We start from the raw sequence: 22368 nt of genomic DNA, 5'->3' as shown, positions 1-22368 counted from the left end.
ATTTGAATATTGGCCATGCATGCCATTCATACAGATGTGTGAATAAGTGTGTTCATTTACCTGGCAAGTTTTGGTGATCTGCTGTTCAGCAGTGTAGTGCTAGAGATAGAACTTAATAGTAACTAACTGCTGAAATATTTAACTGCTTTAGAAATTGTTGTGTTTTTTTTTTTCTTTTTCTTTTTTTCTTTTTCAGCCTATTCTGATGCCTAGGCTGTCCTGGAAGTATTTTCTGGGCTAGCTAATATGCATGTATACAGAAACTGTAGTCTCTTACAAAGTGACAGGATCTGCAATTACTTAGTATCTGCAATATAGACATCAGCTTGACTGTGGCTACAAGAAATTGTCAGGCCTACCAGTAATGTTGAAAAGATAGCATCTATCCCTGAATCTGCTTGTTGGCTTATAAAGACAGATCAAGTCTCCGAGGTTAAGGACAGATGGAAAGGCAGAAAACTGAACATTTAGGAAGAACTGGAGTTTCACTTTATCTCTAGGTTGCCCCAAAAGATGGAACAATGGCCAAATAATTAAGACACAGGACTGCAAGATAAGATAACCTTGGGTCTGTAGTTACACTGCAGTGAGTATAGGTAGCATAAGGGCAGTTTATGACACTTTAACTGAGGCTACAGGGCCAGTGACCTAGAAATGAGTAGCAAAGGAAGTCTCCCATCCCTTGCTTCTCCTCCTCTCTTTACTGAGAAGAAAGGTTTTTCTCCTGCAGCACAAAATGCCTGTGAAGTTCTGCTTATCTATAGATCTCTTCCCAATATATGGGTCAATTCTGTGTTAATTTTTTTACAGGTCAAAAATCCACTATTTTTCAAAGTTTAGCTGGTTTTGCTGCAAGCCTCTAAGCAATCTGTAACACGTTCATGCTTCTGTTAAGAGGATTTTCCCCGTAGTTCTTTAGGGTAAAATGCTGCTGTCATTACTGTCAATAGCAAAACTTCTGTTGACTAAATGAGAACAAGGATTTTTCCATCAAAGAAATCTAAATAATGTTACTGTGAAACTTAGTATCTATTTGGTTAACCACTATTCAGTGTAAAAGAACGATTTTGATGTACTGTTTTGCAATTTGGTTCATTTCATCTGCTGCAAGAGCACAACAAGAAAAAATACATAAAGAAACAAGAAAAAGCAGATAAAAATTTCTTGCTACACAAAATACGTAAAAACAACCCTTTTATTTCTACAAGATAAGATTGCCTTACAATAAGTTCTATTTCAGCATAGTTGAGACATTAAATTCAATGTCATAGGAACCAGAAGTCAATTATTATATATATGCAAGTGTTAAATTCATTTGCTCCCTTACCTGAGATTAGTGATTGTGAAATAAAAACACTCAAAAACCAGCAAAATATTTAAAATTGACTGAGTGTATGCTTTGGACTTTTTTTTTTTTTTTTTCTTGCTCATTTTCTAGTTGATAGTTAAAGGGCTTCAAAACATGCTTTCTTGGTGGTACTTATTACTCTTTTGGCCATTTTCCCTCTCCAACACCTATTGGAAATGTTGAAAAGATGCAATTTATGATTGCTGTTCTGTGACTTTGGCCACAAATAATATCTGGAGAAGCCTGACCCTGTCTTCATTGTGTGGGCTCTACACAGCTTGTAAAATCAACTGCTCCACCAGGGGATGATTTACTGGGATAGATTGAACAATTTTGATGAAAGCAGAGCTGAATCTCCAGCATCCTTGGTATTCACTCACTTTATGACACAAATTAGCCTTTCCTTGGACCGTACTTTCCCAAAAGACATACTCAGCTCTATATAATCAACACTATGTGAATAGCAAAGTTGTTAGGACCAGCCCACACTGGAGAGAACTGGCCATGACAACAAACAGCAACGGTGGGTTGAGCTTTAAGAGTTTGTTAGAAAAGTGTAATTTAGTATTTTTCATGTTTCTAGAAAGGATTGTAAATTTTCAGATGGCTCTATTCCTTAACACTGTTTAATGTCATATCTAACACCCCCATTTCATGCTCTGAGAGCCAGCCGTGCATATATGTATATGAAATGCAGTCATCTTTCTTGGTGAAAGTGCCAAAAAGAAATGGGAGCTAACTTGCAACAGTTTGAAAATGGAGGAAAACTTTAATTTATAGATGTCAATCTTTAATATGTGGTTTAGAGAGAGTCCTTTGGATGTGTCCCTGTGGGAAGCACATCTATATTCTCAGCAGGAAAGAGAGACCAAGAGCTGGTCCTGTGCCAGATGCAGCTGTGGAGTTGATGTGTATATCATTCCTCTAGCTATAACTCCATCTGCACCTTTACTCTTTGTTGCTAGGAGGAGGAGAGAGAGGTTCATTGGGTTTCAGGAACATCCTAGTCTGAGATCGAGGCACTTTATCTTAATAGATAATGAGTGTTGTCAGCTCCCACTGCCTTCCCTAAGAGTTGAGATTGAACTGAACCTTCTGCAAGAAAGTTTATACTTCATACTATAGCTCTATGAGCTTATCGCTTTCCCTTAGCTTTATGATCTGGGAATTGAACTTTCCCTCCTCCATCTCTTGACTGACCACCCTGCAGCATTACTATATCATTTACAGCTGACTGGAACTCTACCAACTGGAGTTAGATATTTACTTTCATGTTACAAAGATTTTTTTTTATGTCATTATTAGCACTTAATGTAACATTACTGTGATTTTTCTCCTGCTCTGTAGTTTTCTGAAAACCCCAATGAACTCACTTAGCTTTAAAAAAATAAAAATTTAAAGCTAATTAAAAAAATGCTTAAAAAATAGAGTAATGCTGTCTTTGGGCAGTTGAAGCTGCAATAATCACAGGATTCATATTCAGATCTCAAGGAGCTAAGTTACTCTTTGAGTCTAGCAAGATAGTTCTTCTAGATATTTATTATTTTGGTTGACTGTGTAGCAAGTGGTGAAAATATGACCATGGGCCACACTATGGCCATCCCAATGTTTGTTTCTAAAGCAAAACAAGATTCTTTCTGCATTCAGCTGTTGCCGATTAAATTCTGATATGGTGAATCACTGTGATTAGAATAAACAAGCAACATAAGTGTTCTGAATGGAAGCTTCTTAAACATGAGTCATACAATACTGATGAGTAAATTAAACTCTGCATTAGTTAAATGAAACTGAGAAAGTTTTTAAAAAGAAAAGCTATACACTTACATCCCCTCTCTCATCCACCATTTGTAGATATAAAGTGATAGAAATTGAACTATGATGGTAAAAAGGAGTACCATATTAACTGTCTTTTCTACTCATTCTTGCAGAATGTAGACAAGTGGTCCTTCGATGTATTTGCATTAAATGATGCCAGTGGGGATCATGCACTGAAATTCATTTTCTATGAACTTCTCACACGCTATGATCTGATCAACCGTTTCAAGGTCAGTAGTTGTAAGATGGGTTTCTTTTTCCATTTTGCATTTTCTTGAATTTCATTCTTATTCTGCTTGTTCCATTCAGAATGCAATTATTTTAGCTGTATTTGAAGGTGTATATGAAGGCTTTGTGTTCACTGTTGTTTCCCCTAAAAGGTTAGTATAACCTTTTTTTTCAGTAACCAGGGCAAAATGTTATTTAAGTAGATTGCAATAGGACACCATGTAGTGGGTAGGGCTCCAAAGAGCATCCCCATGAAATTCAGGAGAACTACTACACTTGATCCTGTGGTAATGATGGTGTCGTTCTCCTGAGATTCTTGGCAATCTCAAGCATGCAAACAAAAAATGAGAGCTTGGCTTGTTAGTCTCAAATGCTACATATCTTTCACTCCAACTTTGAACAGGCTTACATTTGTATCACAGAAGTATTGCTCTTAAATCTTTACCATTCTCCCCACCCAAATATTCCATTAACCTTACCTCCATTGACACTTTCTCTGGGGGTTCCCACTTGCTTTAACTGGGAAATGTTTACATTTCTCTGACTCCTGTACTTCATGAACTGCCCACATCTGATGAGAAATGTTTGAAGATGATAATTGGTCAGAATTACATCAGCCCTTGATACATACCCAAGAGGAAAATAACCGTGAAACTCTAACTATAGCAATATGAAAGTGTAGGGTATTTACAGTTTGAGGAAAGCATTGGAGAATCCATGCTGCTAGTTGCATATATATGCAGCTGACACCACCTATGTAGTCTCCTCCATAGAAATCCCCTGAATTTAATTTTCTCTTGTGTGTATGGTTATACTCCTGGAGTCAAAAAGTATGGCAAGCCCATAGTACGGGCTGACTGGATTTGGCAACGAAAAAACAGAGGTTTGATAAATGATACTCTTCTTAATAGAAAATCTCAGACTTGCTATATGATGTATTTAATCGCAAAATCTGGAATGTGAATAGTAAAGCAGTGATATATACCAGAGGGTTGTGAGGGGAACAGACAGACACTTGTGTCCTAAACAGAAATATTTCTCCGGGGGCAATCAATCAAGTACTCTGTTACTTTTTGTACTGCATGTGTGCTCCAAATGGCATTGCATAGTGTACTGACCAGTGTGTGTTTATGTGTGTGAATGATTCATCATCCATAACGTAATTAGAGATGGGAAAGCCAGTTGAAGGAAGTGAACTTGATTCACTTTCTCTCTCCAGTGCCTATTTAAGATGTTTTAGGATGCTATTTATTTGTGAAGTATAAACTGCTCTTTGGGGCCTCTTATAAAAATAGTCCCATCCAAATGCTAGCAATTACAGGTGGTTATTTCATTTTTAATTCTGTACTACTTTTCTCAGATCCCCATTTCTGCCCTGGTGTCCTTTGTGGAAGCTCTGGAGGTTGGGTACAGCAAACACAAAAATCCTTATCACAACCTAATGCATGCCGCGGATGTGACACAGACTGTCCATTACCTCCTTTTCAAGACAGGCGTAGTGGTAAGTACAGGAGTTGGCATCCTGAACATGTAATGAGATTACAGCAGTTTTTGTTCAGTAAGGAGATTATGATTATCCACAGTAGAGCCCATTTGCACTGTAGAAAAGCTTAATTTGATATGGCTTTACTAATAAAAGTAGAGAATTAGGATTATTTAGAAAAAAGAAGTTGGGTGTGAATATGGATAACTCTTTTAACTGTTCTGAGAGAGAATGGGAGAAAAACCCAAGCTCAGTTCTCCACTCTGCCACAGAGTCTGTGAGTGAGTGGATGCCTGGGTGAGTCTGGCAAGTCAATTTTGTTGGAATTCATTTCACTTAATGTGTAGAAGCAAATTGTCTATGCTTTCTTCTTACTTAAGGGAGCAAGGCAGTAACCTCCAAAGGACAATTCACTCCACTTACCTGGGGTTGACAAGAGCTGTATTTAGAGAAGATGATCTCCATCCAATTCCTACACCAAAACCCTCTGAACTTGCTTACAAAGAAACCTAAGGACAGCTGATGTTTGACAAGAATGACAGGAATGGGCAGAAGGCTTAAACAGAAATACTTATGCATACAATATGTTCCCAAAGTAGTTATCAAGACAAAAAAAAAAAAAAGTTCGAAGAAGTACCAGACAAATTAAAGGAAGATAGATTCTGGAATGGCTATCAAACATTATGGTTTGGTTTCAGTGTGTGGCTCAGAAATTTCCTGACCCACACATTTGGAAGAGTAGATAACAGGGAACACTCAATGAGTTTTGTTTGCTTTGTTTTCTTGTATTTGCTTTTTTATTATAATTATTTTGTATAGTTATTTTAAATTTTTTAATATCCACACTTGACAAAAAGTCCTAATGCCAAGAAATTGTGAAGACTGTTGTTGAACAGTCTACAGGAAAAACTAAGCTGGTTGGGTTGGTGTTTCTGGTGATGGCTTGCTGTGCCTGTGCTGCCGTGGTTGCAGGTGATCCCAACACCCCCTGTTTTCCTGGCTAGTTGCAGTGTTTTGCTTTCACAACTTGCAGAGATGAAGTGGGAGGTCATACTGACTGTTAAGCTGTCCTGCGGACTCATGGAGGCAAGTGTCTCCTCTCAGCTATTTCATGGCTTCTTTGCTTCCTTTGGCTCCTGCTGTTTTGAGAAAGTGTGGACCGCATGTTTAGAGGACTGGTCAATGGTTTTGTGGGTTAGATTCTGTCAAGCTCAGTCAAATTTGGATAAACTGGACAGGATGGAGACCCCACAGGCTCTGGGCAGGAGTTCCATGTCTGAGCACCCTCACGGGGACGATCTTTTCCCTTTGGTTAGCTGGGAGTTGTCCATCCTCCAGCATGGGCCTAGTGCCTCTCATCTTTTCACCACTGAGTGCCTGTGAACAAAGTCAGGCTTGATTGTCTTCCACGCTCCCAGTAGGCATCTGTAGTCAATATTCATGAGCAACCCAAGCCCTTTTTGGTTAATGCAGACCAAAGGCAGGTCCCTCAGTTTGCCCTTGGATGCCTTGTGCCTTGGCCCCTCCCCAGATTTGAGGACCTGGGCTGGGCCCTTGTGACATATGGCGATGTTTTCCCTATACTGGGGAGACCAGAAGGGGACACAGGAATCCACAAGCAGACTCCAAAGTTCCAAAAAAACAGAGGGAGGCACTTACTGGTTTGTTTTTTCTTTTATTCTTGGTTATGTTGTTTTGTTGGTTTTGCTTTTTTATTATTACCATTTTGTATAGTTATTGTGAACTGTTTATTTTCCACTCCTGACAAAAAGTCCTAATGAAGCATCTACAGTGGACCTCAGTGCTGAAGTCCAGCACTTCTTCCTGTTGGAATGGAGGTCTTCTGCTTCTCCAGAGGAACAGCTGCCTCTGTAGCTTCTTTGGCACATCCTGGAGGCCCCAAGGAGCCTGGGGGCCCTCCGACAGACTCCTCCCGTTGCCCCTGGCGCAGCAGCTCAGAGGACACCAGTCCCTGTCCTCTCCTCTTCCTCAGGGCTCAGCGCAGAGGAGATGCCAGCTCTATGGGAGGTGCTGGAGTGGGGGATGGCAAAGAAGGGCTCCTCCAACCTTGGCTTGAAGAGTTGCCAGGAGTCAGATGTTCCCTGGGAGTCCGCGAGATGTTCCTGGACTCGGGGCTCTCTTGGCTGATGGAAAACTGCCTGATGGTCAATGCTTGAGTGGAGCGCACCGTTTGGTGGGATATGGAGAGCCCCTAGCGCTCCTGTGACAGCTCAGATGCTGTCTGTTGACAGGCCGCCTGCGCACGATGGTGTGGTGGCTGGTCAGCCCTGATGGAGGTGGATCCACTTCCATTGGATGTTCTTCATCTAGAGGCGGATCCACCTCCGTGGGCTCCACGTCACTCCCAGGCACATCCACATCCATTGGCTCCACTGCACATCTCCTTCCCACAAGCCATGGCTTCTTCTGGGGAGGAGGATTCATTCTTCCTCAATGGAAGATCTGTGACTTATGTAGCTCACGCAGAACTGCCACCTGCTATGCTGGGCCTCCTTCTACCAAGAGCTCTTGGTGTCAGAGGCCCTAGCCACTCAGCGACTGACGGTCTTGCCACAGGGTCCCCCTATTTATAGGGCTTGGAAGACAAGGCAGTGCGGCGGCTTGTGACATCAGGAGGCCATGGCAACGTGATTCTGACACTGTCCCATTGTGACCAAAATGTGGCAGTGTTGGGAGTTAGGGCCAATGGCCTGAGAGTAGCCCCAGTTTTGAAGGAGGAGAAAGGACGGGGGTGCTGAGAGCCCCTTCCTGGGGACGGCTCCCCTGTGCCATTTTGCTTGCCAGGGAGAATGTCTGGCCCTGGGGCACAGGGACCTGTGGGGTCTCCAGCCCCCTATTCACCCTGTGCCTGGCATCCCTTTCCATGAGGTGGCAGTGACAAGGGTGTCCCAGGAGGGTTGGGGTTCTCCAGTAGCCCACAGCTGCCTGCAAGTGGAGCCTCCCTGGTGGCCAACAGTAGTAGAGAGAGGTCAAAGCATGACAGAACCCTGCACGTGGCCAAGGGATACACAATCAATAAAAAACTGTTGAGTTTCAAGTATTTTGTGAGCCCTCCTTTCCTGTCCCATTTACGCCATCCCTGGAGCATGAATAGGTGGCATCACTTCTGCCCTGATCCCCAAGGGTGAGGTGTAGAAAGGAGAGGGCCTGGCCTCCTCTGGGGCATTGTGCTAGGTCCACAGGATGGGTTGGTTGGAGGGCCTGCGAGGCTCCTGGGGCCTGGTGGTGGTGGGATTGTCCTGTCTGAGTATGGGAAGGCCAACTTGGGGCTAGTGTCCTCAGCCTGTTCTCCCCTCAGCTACAAAGCACGTGGCTGAAGAGAAGGACAGTCCCTCCATGGCCCTGCAGACAGACGAGATGGAGATCAACCATGCCTCTAGATAAGTAGTTAGGACAGATTTGATCTCTGCAAGGGAGGTCTTGGTAGGAGGAGAGCTTATGGGGAAGTGGCATGGGTGCATAGTTTTCTGTCCGCCATCAGCTGATTCCCGTGCATCTCAAGCAGTGGGAAAGTGTTCAGAGCCTAACATCAGGTAAGGAGGAAAGGGAGGTGCTTCTGTTTCCTGCACAGTGACTACATTACAAACAATGTGCCACGAAATTGTGAAGACTGTTATTGAACTAAGAACATCTAAGCCAGTGGTGTTGGTGTTTCTGGTGATGACTTGCTGTGCCTGTGCTGCTATGGTTGCAGGTGATCCCAACGCCCCCCGTTTTCCTGGCTGGTTTCAGGGTTTTTGCTTCCACAACTTGCAGAGATGCAGGAGGTCATACTGACTGTTAAGCTGTCCTGTGGACTCACGGGGGCAAGCGTCTCCTTTGTTACTTCATGGCTTCTTTGCTCCCTTTGGCTCCTGCTGTTTTGTGAAGGCCTCTGGTGTAGACCGCATGTTTAGAGGACTGGTTGACGGTTCTGTGGGTTAGGTTCTGTCAAGCTCAGTCAAGTTTGGATAAACTGGAGAGGATGGAGACCATGCAGGCTCTGGAGCACTGTGCTAGGTCCGCAGGATGGGTTGACCCTTGTCGACCTGTGGGTGATCCATGTTGGAGCAGCTTGCTCCTGGTGGTTGGACCCCATGGTACAGACCCGTGTGGGAGCAGTTCTTGAAGAGCTGCTGCCTGTGGGCAGCCCCTGCAGGATCAGTTCCCCTCCGGGGGAGGGACCCCATGTGGAGCAGGGGCAGACAGTGACCATGAGGTAGCAGTGGAGACAAGCATCAGGGACTGACCACAGCCCCCAATCCCCGTTCCCCTGTGCTGCTTGGGGCGAAGACGGGGGGAAGGTGCGTTTAGTTTGCTTTTAGCTTCTTACTGTTCTAGTCCGTTAGCGATAGGCAATAAATTACATCAACCTCCCTATACCGAGTCTGTTTGGCCTGTGATAATTGGTGAGTGATCTCCCTGTCCTTATCTCAACCCTTGAGCCCTTTCATCATGTTTTCTCCCCCTTTCCCTTTGAGGAGGGGGAGTGAGAGAGTGGTTGTTGTGGAGCTCAGCTGCCCACATGGGTAAAATCACCACATAGTTCTCCAGGCATGCGTACATTTCTAACTTCTCTTGTTTATTCCCTATACTATGTGAGTTAGTGTGGAGACATTTAAGTTGCGCCCCCTGATGAAGCTGACTTACTGGAGTGGCTGGAATTCCTTTGTGCTGTTCTTCAGGTTGTCTTCTGCTGACCTGTGACCCTCTTCCAGGTTATGGGCATCTATTACTGATGCTGCCATGAAACTGGGAGGAACGGGATGGACTGAGGTTTCCCTTCCCTGGCAACTCTAGTTTAAAGCCCTCTTCATCAGCGTGGCAAGCCTATGACCGAAGATACTCTTTCCCTCCTCTGACAGGTGGATCTCATCAGCCCACAGCAGACCAGGTTTCTCAAAGTGAGTCCCATGGTCTAAGTAGCTGAAACCCTGTCTGTGGCACCAGTTGTGCAATTGTCTGCCAGATTCGACTGGCACTTTCAATCCCCTTCCCTTTGACCAGGAGGACTGATGAAAAAAATTACCTGTGCTCCTGAGTCCCTTATTGCTGCTGCCAGAGCTCTTTAATCTCTCTTGACACTCCTCAGACTGCTCCTGGCTCCATTATTGGTGCCCACATGAAATAGCAGCAGTGGATAATAGTCCTTAGGCTGTACACAGCTTGGCAGTCTCTTGGTAACATCCCTGATACAAGCCCCTGGTAAGCAGCAGAGTTCCCTCAAGAGCAGATCAGGTCAGCAGATGGGTGTCTCCATACCTCTCAGAATAGAGTCTCCTACCACTGTCACCCTTCGCCTTTTCTTAGCTGGACTAGTTGTTATTATGCAGGGAGCAGACTGGGCCTTACTCAGCTCCACCCATCCTGCAGCGGGTCTTTCCTCTTAAGTCTGCAGAGGGGTGAAGCAGGTCTGTAAAGGCACCTCAGGCTTTGGGGGAAGACTTTTGGTCCTTGCTATTGCCAGCCTCCACCCTGTGGTGTTATTGGTCCCCCTCCTTTTTGTGAGTGCTGCCGAGGGAGTTTTGGGCTGTTTGGCCATGGGCTGTGGGTTCACTGCAGACTGCACTGGGATCCAGCTGTCTTAACTCCTCCTCAGTCTCCCTGATAATACGCCACCTTCTCACTGCCTCCTGCAGCTTGGCCACCTGGTGCAGGAGGTCCTCCACACCTTTTGCAGGCAGGTCTGCTGCCTGTCCCTGCCCCTGCCCCAGGGAAAAAAATCTAAGCACTTCCAGCAGTCAGAAGTCTGCACTGCAGCCTCATCCCTCAGAAGCTTTGCCTGGGTGGAGGTATCAGCTGCCACTGAGGTAGACAGTGCAGACTGTGCTGCCAGACCTGCAGCCTTTGCCCTTTCATGGATACAGGTGATCCTAATGCCTCCCTTTTTCTTGACTGGTTCCAGTCGTTTGCCTTCCGACTTATATTTCATTACTTGTTTTCCTGACACCACCTCTCTTGGTGTTCTCTGGTCTTCAGCTTCTTGTTTTCCCCAGATTACATTATTTGTTCTTTTCTTGGGTATAAATTTAGGTTACTTTTTTTAAAGGCTTCGATTATTTTTCTTCAGTCAAGTTATTTAATGAATAACTCACAGCAAGTACTATTTCAGTCAAATAATTTTGATTCTCCATTGAACTCCTTCCTGAATGTAAGACTGGGCTTGAATCATTGAAGAAGAAGAGGATATTTCAGAAATATCAAGGGGATCTATGTCTTTATAATCCCACTGATAACACTGGAAGTGAGAGTTGCCTCTTCACCATATGTCAATAATAATATGTATAAAGTCTATGTATTCAGTGCTATAGTTGTGCAGTTTCATAGCAGTGAGCAGACTTTTGGAACAAGTACAGCCTCTTCTCTTACCTCATTTCTTCTTGGAGATTGGAGAATATATTTTCTTAAAGTTAATGAAGATTAAACTATTTCAGTCTACTTGCTTTTCCTCTGCTTTTATACACAATGCTTCTCTGAAACAAAGGTGTTAGCCCAGCTTAAAGACAAATCATTCTGAAGGTATGTCATGTAAAATATTAGCTGGCCTTCTGCAATATTAGCATCATTAAATATAGCCTAATAGCACCTCAGTGGCAACATATCTTGCAAAAAGTTTCTGGGGACTGTTTAGCCAAGGCTGCTATACAAGCCACTATAATGTAGGCATTTTGTAGACTTTAAAGGGAATTCCAGAAATAACTATTCAAGTGTTTGAGTGCTAGAGCAAGTCAGAGCGAAAGTAATAGCTGTGTGCATCCCAGTCTCCAGTCTGACAGAGAAGCAAAACAAACAAATAAAAAAGTTAAACATCTCTCTTTGATCCTCTCTGTAATGTTTTCCAACCTTATCTGAATGTGGCGGCAAGTGCACAAACCTATCATCCTCTAGATTGTGTCTTTTGAGATTTTGTCTTTTGTTTTGTCATATGTTTACTTAGGTCCAGTAAATTACCTATGTCCACGTGCTTTTCAAAGTCTTCTGGTGTTGTGATGCTTGGTTTGAACTGACAAATATAAAAGAAGTCTTCAGTATTAAATGCTTCCTTTTTAACATCTTTAAATCATTTTTTGCCTCTATTTTAGAAGAAACAATGCTCTAAATTCTTTGCAGAGGTCAGATAATGTGCATATTCAAGATTTACATCTATAAAAAGGAAACTAGAATATGTGTGCATTGTGTGCAATGTATGTAAATGCTGGCACTGAAGTCAGTGACTCATTTGCCTGAACTAAGCCCTTTGCTTTTTTATTCGTGCTGTAATAAACTACACACAGATAAGTATCCCATGCAGGCTGTTATGGTGGAGTTGCACTCTGGAGGCTGTAGTGAATTGTCAGCTGTTTCCCAGGAATAATCCCATGCACTAGCTGTTCCCACAGCCAAATGATATGTCGCATTTGGTTTAGCATCTAATGTAGCACAATAGGAAAGCACTCTCCTGCTACCAGGAACAAGGGACTTGCAGCACTGCATGCCAACAATAACATTTCAGCTTTGCTTCCCTTGCTAGAATTCTTTTTTTGCCTCTTTTTTTCTTTTTTTCCTTTTTCTTCTTCTTCTTCTTCTCTTGCTTCTCCCTTCTCCCCACAGGATACAGCCCATCTCAATGTGAGTAGATTAGTGTTGTTTGGAAATGAGCTCTAGAGGTCATCTATCCCAATCTGCTCACAGCAGGGTACTTCTTACAAACATATGTAGTATGTTCATACATGCTAAAGAAAGGTAGGGGACATTTTCCTCTTTCCAGAATTTTCTCATATCAATATCTTCTCCTTCCTCTAGGGTGTCCTGGTTTCAGTTAGGACAGAGTTAATTTTCCTCCTAGTAGCTGGCAGGGTGCTATGTTTTGGATTAGGATGAGAAGAGCGCTGATAACATGCTGATGTTTTAATTGTTGTAGAGCAGTGCTTACACCAAGCCAAGGACTTTTCAGCCTCTCTCTGTCCTGCTAGCGAGCAGGCTAGGGATGCAGCAGAAGCTGGGAGGGGACAGACCCAGGACAGCTGACCCAAACTGGCCAAAGGGGTATTCCATACCATCTGACGTCATGCTGAACAATATATAGGGGTGGCTAGCCGGGGTGGAGGGGTGGCCGGCTGCTCGGGGATAGGCTGGGCATCGGTCAACGGGTGGTGAGCAATTGCATTGTGCATCACTTATTTCGTACACATTATTACTATTAATACTATTATTATTATTATTATTGTTGTTATTCTTTTCCCTGTCTTAATAAACTGTCTTTATCTCAACTCACAGGCTTCACTTTCCCGTTTCTCTCCCCCATCCCGGAGGGGGAGGGGGGAGGGTGAGCGAACGGCTGTGTGGTGTTTGACTGCCAGCCGGGCTAAACCACAACAGCCCATTTGGCGCCCAACGTGGGGCACGAAGGGTTGAGATATCGACAGATTTGACCAGAGTGTGTTAAACTAAAATTGGTATAAGTATTCGACCTGCTTAATAGTTGCTAGTCACAATGTTGATTGCCTTAATCTCAAGTCTGCTGTGCCTGTTTCCCAAATTGAGTTTTATAGCAAGTTACTTTCTGTATGTGCTCCCTGTCGTGCTGTTTACCCTTTCCGGGCCCTGGTTTAAGATTGTTATGGTACTGTGTGGTGTAACGATGGCTTATGAAATGATGAAGTATCTGGTCATGACTCTAACCTGGTATTTGTACTCAGCACTGTCGTCGACTCTATACTTCGGAAACCATATCTCAGAAACTATTAGCAATTACACCTATTGCCTTTTTTCATCAGGGAGTCAGTCTCTGGAGGGGACAGGGGAAGATATTTTTTCCTACCTGTTCACTCTCCCTTCCTCCTTCACCACCCTCTTATCCCCCGAGCTAGTTACGGTAGCTCTCCAAGATGTTGAATATCCTTGGGATACTCAGACCAGCATGTTCTTGTTGTTATGTCTCCTGAATGCGCTTCAGGTTTTGTTTAAGGTTAAACAACTACTTAGGAATCTCATCCGGAGATCTGTCTTGAGGCGGGATATTTGCGAGTGGCAGGGAGTGTGGGAGGATATGGGCAGGTTTCTAGGGCAGTGGGCACCTCCAGTGTTTTGGACATTCACCCCTGAACAACTGCAAAATCCTAAAAAAACTGGTAGAATGCTTGAAAAAAAGGTGTCATGACTCTGGCAGTTCCAAAGTGACACAAATCACTGTGGCGTGCTGGGGTCTGGCTTGTGCCTATCGAGCTGCAATTGATGCTACTATCAACCTAGTGACAGACCCTGCAGCCGTTCCAGTCCCGGCTCCTGCAGCCACTCCAGCTCCAGCTCCCGCAGCCGTTCCGGCTCCAGCTCCCGCAGCCGTTCCGGCTCCAGCTCCCGCAGCTGTCCCGGCTCCAGCTCCCGCAGCCGTTCCAGCTCCCGCAGCCGTCCCGGCTCCAGCTCCCGCAGCCATTCCGGCTCCAGCTCCCGCAGCCATTCCCACTCCTGTGGCTGGGTCAGAGAAACGAACTGTAGCAGTGCAAGTTGCCCCTGCAGAGGGTACTCCAACCCCTGTGGCAGACCCTGTGGCTGGGTCGGAGAAACGAACTGTAGCAGTGCAAGTTGACCCTGCAGAGGGTATTCCAATCCCTGTGGCAGACCCTGTGGCTGGGTCGGAGAGGCGAGCTGTAGCAGTGCAAGTTGCCCCTGTAGAAAAGGTGAAAAAGTGGTATAGAGACGCAGGTCGTTTAGAACGCAGAAAGTCTTCTGCTAAGTCTGGGTCTGGAGAAGACGAGGCTGGGCCATCAAGTGTGCAGGAGGATGAAGATGAGGATGAGAATGTCAGTAAGTCAACAGTAACTACCCGAACCCTATACCAGCGTGAGCTACGAGATGTGCGAAAAGATTTTGGTCGCTGTATAGGTGAACAGCTTGTCACCTGGCTGCTCCGGTGCTGGGACACTGGAGCCAATGGTGTGAAATTAGAGGGCAGGGAAGCCAAGCGGTTGGGATCCCTTGCTAGAGATGCAAGCATTGACAAAGCAATTGGAGATGGAGCACGATCTCACAGCCTCTGGAGGCGTCTCCTGTTAGCTGTGAAGGGAAGGTATCCCTACAAGGAAGAACTTGTATGTGTACCAGTCAAGTGGACCTGACCATGGACACTATAGCACAGGTTATTCATGATTGTGAAACATGTGCTGCAATTAAACAAGCCAAACGGTCAAAGCCTCTCTGGTATGGAGGACGATGGCTGAAATACAAATATGGAGAGGCCTGGCAGATTGATTACATCACACTCCCCCAAACCCGCAACGGCAAGCGCCACGTACTTACAATGGTGGAAGCAACCACCGGATGGCTGGAAACATATCCTGTGCCCCATGCCACCGCCCGGAACACTATCCTGGGCCTTGAAAAGCAAGTCCTATGGCGACATGGCACCCCAGAAAGAATTGAGTCAGACAATGGGACTCATTTCCGAAACAACCTTATAGACACTTGGGCCAAAGAACATGGTATTGAGTGGGTGTATCACATCCCTTATCATGCACCAGCCTCCGGGAAAGTTGAACGATACAATGGACTGTTAAAGACTACACTGAAAGCAATGGGTGCTGGGACATTCAAAAATTGGGAAACACATCTGGCAAAGGCCACCTGCTTAGTCAATACTAGAGGATCTGCCAACCGAGCTGGACCTGCCCAATCAAACCTGTTACGCACTGTAGAAGGGGATAAAGTTCCTGTAGTGCACGTAAGAAACATGCTGGGTAAGACAGTCTGGGCTACTCCCGCCTCAGGAAAAGGCAAGCCCATTCGTGGGATTGCTTTTGCTCGGGGACCTGGATGCACTTGGTGGGTAATGCAAGAGAATGGGGAGGTCCGGTGTGTACCTCAAGGGGACCTAATACTGGGTGAGAATAGCCCATGAGTTGAATTATAATATGTTAATTATCATATAACACTGTATGTCATCGCTACCATGGTTGCTATATATCATAGATGAAAATGGTGATTAATTAGAAGGTATTGGAAAGAGTGTAACCTGAGCATGACATAAATGGTATGGAATAAGGGGTGGATATCTGTCCTGGTTTCAGTTAGGACAGAGTTAATTTTCCTCCTAGTAGCTGGCAGGGTGCTATGTTTTGGATTAGGATGAGAAGAGCGCTGATAACATGCTGATGTTTTAATTGTTGTAGAGCAGTGCTTACACCAAGCCAAGGACTTTTCAGCCTCTCTCTGTCCTGCTAGCGAGCAGGCTAGGGATGCAGCAGAAGCTGGGAGGGGACAGACCCAGGACAGCTGACCCAAACTGGCCAAAGGGGTATTCCATACCATCTGACGTCATGCTGAACAATATATAGGGGTGGCTAGCCGGGGTGGAGGGGTGGCCGGCTGCTCGGGGATAGGCTGGGCATCGGTCAACGGGTGGTGAGCAATTGCATTGTGCATCACTTATTTCGTACACATTATTACTATTAATACTATTATTATTATTATTATTGTTGTTATTCTTTTCCCTGTCTTAATAAACTGTCTTTATCTCAACTCACAGGCTTCACTTTCCCGTTTCTCTCCCCCATCCCGGAGAGGGAGGGGGGAGGGTGAGCGAACGGCTGTGTGGTGTTTGACTGCCAGCCGGGCTAAACCACAACATAGGGTAAACAGTTGTTCAGTTCATCACTTTCACAATATGTATGCAAGGAATTTGGACAGGCTGGAAAGCAAGACTTTGATGTCAGAAAGCATGTTGGGGCCTTTGGTTTAACAATTAAAAAATCATAAAAGATGATCGTTAATAAAATCATAAAAGAAAAAAAAAAAGAAAATAGAAACAATGCCCTCATTTACCTTCTTAGCTTATTATTTGCAATGTAAAAAAGTACTTTTTTTCAAACTTAAATAGTCTACATAGCAGTCATTTGTTCTAGTGTCAAAGGGAAGAAACAGTTGTGTGGTTTGTCTTTATACTGTTCATTTTCCTCTCTCACGTTTCGTGGTTTTTTGCAAGTTCTCTCAACAATTTAGTTCCAGTCTTTTTTTTTTTTTCATCTGCTTTCTTTTCAAGTAAAAATCTTCTTTCCTTCTAATCACATACAGTGCCTGAAATCTCTGTAGTTTTCCTGTTATTTTCTTGCTCAGGATGATGCCTTGGAATGAATTAGGTATAGCCAGACGTGTGAAGGAGAACGTTTTGGGTTCCATCATAGACATAATGAATTTGGAATTAGTCTGATGTTTTTCTCCTAGAGGATTATTACAGAAGCACGAACGGTAGGAACAAGTTCCAAGAGCTGCTTTCCTTTAACTCAGATGTTCAGGTGTGATTTTATTTGGTATTATTTTCTGATTAATCTTTATTGCTATTAGGAATTACCATATGATTTTTTTTTGTGAATACAGACAGGTGGATTCAAGTGGGCACAAATGTGGTGCAAAAGTTAAAGCTGACAATTCTTTCTTTGATACTGTCAAGAATTACATAAGAATGTTTCATACAGAACACCTGTAAAACTGCAGAAGGGCAGGATTTATGTCACATCTGTTTCTACCAAAGAGAAGTGAGATCCTCCTCTCCTCTGCACTACTGTGGTTAATAAGCAGATCATCATAAGCTTATGGGCTCTGAAAATGGTAAATGCTTTGGAACAAAGGACCATAAACTCAGTGCGAGGAAATAGGCTAATTATTGCTGTCTTTGCTTTGCCGCTTTTTCTTGGCAATACATTCCATTCATTTTGTTAGATTTGGAAACGCTAGTCTTTCCTCTTCCTTTTTCTTTCTGCATGCATCAGTCCTTTTGTTTACATGCCAATGACTTCCCTTAGTAGCTAATTCTTCATATCTATTATATGTTTGTGAAAGACAATCATGCCTCATTACACTTTTTTTGTTCCCATTCTAGAAGCCGATACTTGTTCTTTCATGCCTTTCTCCCCATCCTTCCACCGTTGCTGAAGGTTTTGTTCTGGATTGACTTTGTCAGCCCTTTAGAAATCAAAAACTTTCACATTTCCTTGCTCTCTTCACCTGTAACAGTATCCTGCTGCTTTCTCAATCATTCTTCATGTCTTTGTTCTTTAACAGTAGTGCTCTGTTCTGCAAGATGAAGTCAATTACAGACTAGTACAGGGTAATATCATGACTTTGATGGAGATTACTTCCGTTCTCTGCAGGCTCTTTGCCATCTTGTTTACTTTTCCTTACAAGGCTGTTGCAGGAAAAAGGAACTAAAAGGTTCCAATTGTTTGCCTGCTATTTTTCTCATATTACTCACAAGTCTATTTTGACTTTGTGCTGCTTTCCCAAACTTATTTATTATCCACAGTTTCCAACTGTAATCTCAGTCTGTATTCTGAGCTGCCTTCCTCAAATACTGTTATGACATTTAAAACCGCTCCTCAGGTGTATTACACCCTATTGAAAACTTACATTACCCTGATATTGTTCAGCAAATGATGCTTTGATAGAGCATGCAAGTTTGCACTTTTCGTATATGTGCCTTAAGAGATTAAGGAAGGAGACAGAAGGAAGCACAGAGCTCATTGCCTTGATGCCATTTTAAAGCTTGGGTCATAAGACCCTGCTGGATTGGGACTAGTCAGATGATGCCCAGAAGGTCCAAAGTGGATGCATTAGACTAGCTGGGTATGTGTCCTGTAGTGGTTCTACTTGCTTAATGTGGATTTGCTCTGCCAGTCCCCGAGTGGATCTGCCTGATTTTTGTCTATCATGTGGACTATCTCCACTTGGAAAATGGTAGAACGTGGCTGAGAAAATGAAGTTTGAATCTATGTGTGAAGCCTGGAAACCCTAGTTTTGTGGGTTTTTTTCCCCCGGTGTAGTTGTCAGAAGTTTGGTGCTTGAAAGTTGAAATCATGTTCTATCAGCTGTAAAGCATTCCTTATTCACAGTTCACACTTGAAAATAGAAGCATGATGGTTATTTCTCCACTACCAGCACTGTTTGTTCCTGTCCTTGACCAACTGTTTAAAAAAGGAGAAAGTAGTTTAGTTTCTCTGTCTGCTCATTTCTTGATCTCTTTACCCTCAAACTTCTCAAAAATAATTAAAAAAAAGTAAAAAGCAATTCAAGATCTACCTTGATGATGGTCAGTGTCATTGTGCAAAATATCTCTGGAATGTAACTTCAAACCACATATTTAATATAAGGAGATCTTTAAAGCTGAGATGAGCTTCATTCTCCAGCTGCACAGCCATTGATGTTTGGGGCTATCTCCAGGAGAGCGGCTGGGGCTGTTCCAGGCATGAAGATGACAAATAAGAAAAAAAAAAAAAAAAAAAAAGAAAAAAAAAAGAAAAAAAAAGAGAGAGAGAGAGAGAGTGTTATGATTGCTGTGGCTATGCAGAGATGGCTGTGAAAGGCAGGAGAAGAGCTGGACAGGTAGCTGTGTGCAGAGCCCCACAGTTATCTGTGCTTCCCCTGCATGTGGTTAACAGACCAGTGGTTGTCCCTGAGCTACCACAGATGTCTAGAATGGTTTTACAAAACAATTCTGCCTTTAATGGGCTTTGAATTAAAAGACAGTTTCTATGTGAATTTCAGTCAAAATATTTACAGGTTGACAGTGTGCTGTTAAAAAATGTTTGGCAACCACTGTGGTAAGGGTTTTCTCCAAATTGTAGGAGCATTTCATACAAATATTTACAGCATCTACAGTATCTAGAGCCTTTGTCTCTGAGGTACTTGGTCCTAACAGCACTCCTTGCATCGTTACCAATGGAAAAACAGAAATAAAAAGGTTGATTGACTCAGAGGAAAATTATTAAAAGCATCTGAGTCATTTAGAAATCTAAGATGAAAGTGACAATAGCATTGAAAACTAAGACTTCAGCTAGGCAATTAGGGAAAAAAAACAAAACAAAACAAAAAAAAACCTTAGGGCTTTCTCAGATGTTTCTGTGAATGATAAATAAATAACAAGATGTACATCTTGTGAGGCTGTGTTCCCTGTCCTCCTCATGATTCAGTGATTGACAATGACTCCTCTAGTTAGTGGAGATAAGTGACATTCTTCTGTATCTGAGACTCTGTTGCAAAGGTCAACTGAGCTGCAAATACATACCTTGGTGGTATGTGCATACCTGTATATATATCATCCAGTTTTTCTTGAAAAAAAATTGACCTTTCCCTCTCATCCTTACACGTTGCTTTTTAAGAAGGGCAACTCTTTTCCCTCATTCTGTCTTAAGCCTTTGTCTTAAGACTTATTAGTTCCTGAAATTATTTTGCTGAAGTTCAGTTTATTTAGATGAAGCTTCAGGAAAAACACTGGTTCAGCTTTGGTGTATCAGCCAGAGAAGTTTGCTTTAAAATAGCTGGCAGGCTGCAGGGGAAAGGCAATGATGTGCAGCATTGACTGTCAGCAGGGGATAACTTGCCTTAAAAGACAAAAGCCTTAATGCCTGGGAAAATGACAGCTTATCTGATTGCTCTGTAATTTCTTTTCAGCATTGGCTGACAGAGCTGGAGATCTTTGCTATGATCTTCGCAGCTGCCATCCATGACTATGAACACACGGGAACTACCAACAACTTTCACATCCAGACACGGTGAGGCCATCATAAATCATGATGAAGGGTTGTGAAATAGAAGGGGAAATTTTTGGAGAATAACAGCATAGCCACACAGAAAAGGGCAGAAGCCTTTGCCTTCAAGTGGTTCAGGAGGAATGTTCATTTCCTTAGGCTACATTTAATTTTCTCTTACAAGCATTCAATTGAAAATGTTTGAGTATTCTAGGTTCCTGAGCATTGTTCCGTACTAGTAATCAGGAAAAAGGAAGGTCCCTAAATGTTTCTGTGTAAAGTTGCTGAGGACTGATTGCTGTACAGACTGATGTCTTTCATTGAAGGTATAGTTTTAGAGGAGATACTATAGTTCAAGGGTTCACTGATATCTGTATTCATCAGTGAACACCAGTACTACGCATACTATTTTTACTTAGTGGAAAACTATACCTGCAAAAGGGGATATGTTTACTATTACCTCTTCAGGTAATAAATTATTGCACTCATTTTAAAATCTTTGTAAATTCTCAGAGAATAATTGGTTGCAATGATAAACTGTCTAGATGTCCTTGACTGACATGGCATACTTGGATATTTCTAACATGCACTGCATCTTACCCTAAATTAGATAGCTGGAATATGTTAGTTGAATCATGCTGTGTATCCCAGATATGCAAAGTTTGCTAGGGTAGATCACACATATGCTCGGGAAAGCTTAGGTACACTGAAACAAGTTTGTCTCTGTTCTGGGGTAAGCTTCACTCTACTACTTACAGCTTCATGCATGCAAGAATTAGGGATATGCTGTATTTCCCAAATAGAAAATAGCTATAGAAAAGTTCAGGGAAGGACAGTGGTAATTTAATTTTTGTAACACTGAATAACAGAGGGTGTGAGATGTCAGGGGAGAAAAATTTACACGGCTTTCTGGGAAGCAGAACTGAGTGGGGACTATAACAAATCATATTCACTTCCTGTTGCCATTAACTTCCAGCAAGCACTTTGTCTTCAGACCAGTTTAGCCATTCAGATCCATGCCCTGGAGCTTAAAATTAAGGTGTGAAGTAGCTTTGGTCTTATTCTATCCCACTGGCATTTGCCTTTCTGTACGGCAGAGCCTAGCGCACAGATAACAGAAAGCTGTTCAGCTATATCTTGCTTACAGCCGACTTACTATTCTGGAAACAATATAGGAGTGCATCTCACAATTACTTACCTGGGTACACTCTGGCTTCGATTTGAGAGCACCATACGCAAGAGCTGGAAAGGAGCCTCATGATTCAACCCTAAATTTATGTATCTCTCTCAGTCAGAAAGCTCTCAGTAACTTTTTCTTAAGCATATAATAAAAAGACTGGGTGAGTCTCAGCTGATGAAATAGATTTTGTGGTGAATTTTGATCTTTAGTTTTTTGTTTTGTTTTTGTTTTTTTACTGAATAGCAACGACAAAGTATTAAAAGTGCTCTTGAAATGCTTGTATCTGTGCTATAGGAACTAACCTCTGTAGCTGATCAAAGAAAAACTTTTGAATGTGAGACACCTTAGGCAGGGAAGAAGCATAACTTCTTTCACCCTCAGTAAGTTTGCAGATGACACCAAGTTAGGTGCGTGTGTCGATCTGCTCGAGGGTAGGAAGGCTCTGCAGGAGGATCTGGACAGGCTGGACCGATGTGCTGAGGCCAACTGTATGAAGTTCAACAAGGCCAAGTGCCGGGTCCTGCACCTGGCGCACAACAACCCCAAGCAGAGATACAGGCTGGGAGATGAGTGGTTGGAAAGCTGCCTGGCAGAGAAGGACCTGGGAGTATTGGTTGATAGTCAGCTGAATATGAGCCAGCAGTGTGCTCAGGTGGCCAAGAAGGCCAACAGCATCCTGGCTTGTATAAGAAACAGTGTGGCCAGCAGGACTAGGGAAGTGATTGTCCCCCTGTACTCGGCTCTGGTGAGGCCGCACCTCGAGTACTGTGTTCAGTTTTGGGCCCCTCGCTACAAGAAGGACATCGAGGTGCTCGAGAGA

General features: G+C 43.4%; 1 protein-coding gene across 17 annotated transcripts in view; it reads left to right on the top strand.

The window, feature by feature from the left end:
- PDE1C (phosphodiesterase 1C) overlaps positions 1 to 22368 on the top strand; it is a 318847-nt gene that overhangs the window by 234976 nt on the left and 61503 nt on the right. For all 17 annotated transcript variants that reach the window (XM_040546315.1, XM_040546314.1, XM_040546316.1 and 14 more), the window contains 3 exons: positions 3277 to 3393; positions 4752 to 4892; positions 20292 to 20392. In XM_040546315.1, the coding sequence (XP_040402249.1) occupies positions 3277 to 3393; positions 4752 to 4892; positions 20292 to 20392 (359 nt within the window). The remainder of the gene's footprint in view (positions 1 to 3276; positions 3394 to 4751; positions 4893 to 20291; positions 20393 to 22368) is intronic.

This window comes from Cygnus olor, chromosome 2 (genome assembly GCF_009769625.2).
Source record: "Cygnus olor isolate bCygOlo1 chromosome 2, bCygOlo1.pri.v2, whole genome shotgun sequence".
Classification (NCBI taxonomy): Eukaryota; Metazoa; Chordata; class Aves; order Anseriformes; family Anatidae; genus Cygnus; species Cygnus olor.
Note: the sequence above shows the minus strand (reverse complement) of the source record. Positions and strands in the feature narration are given on the sequence as shown.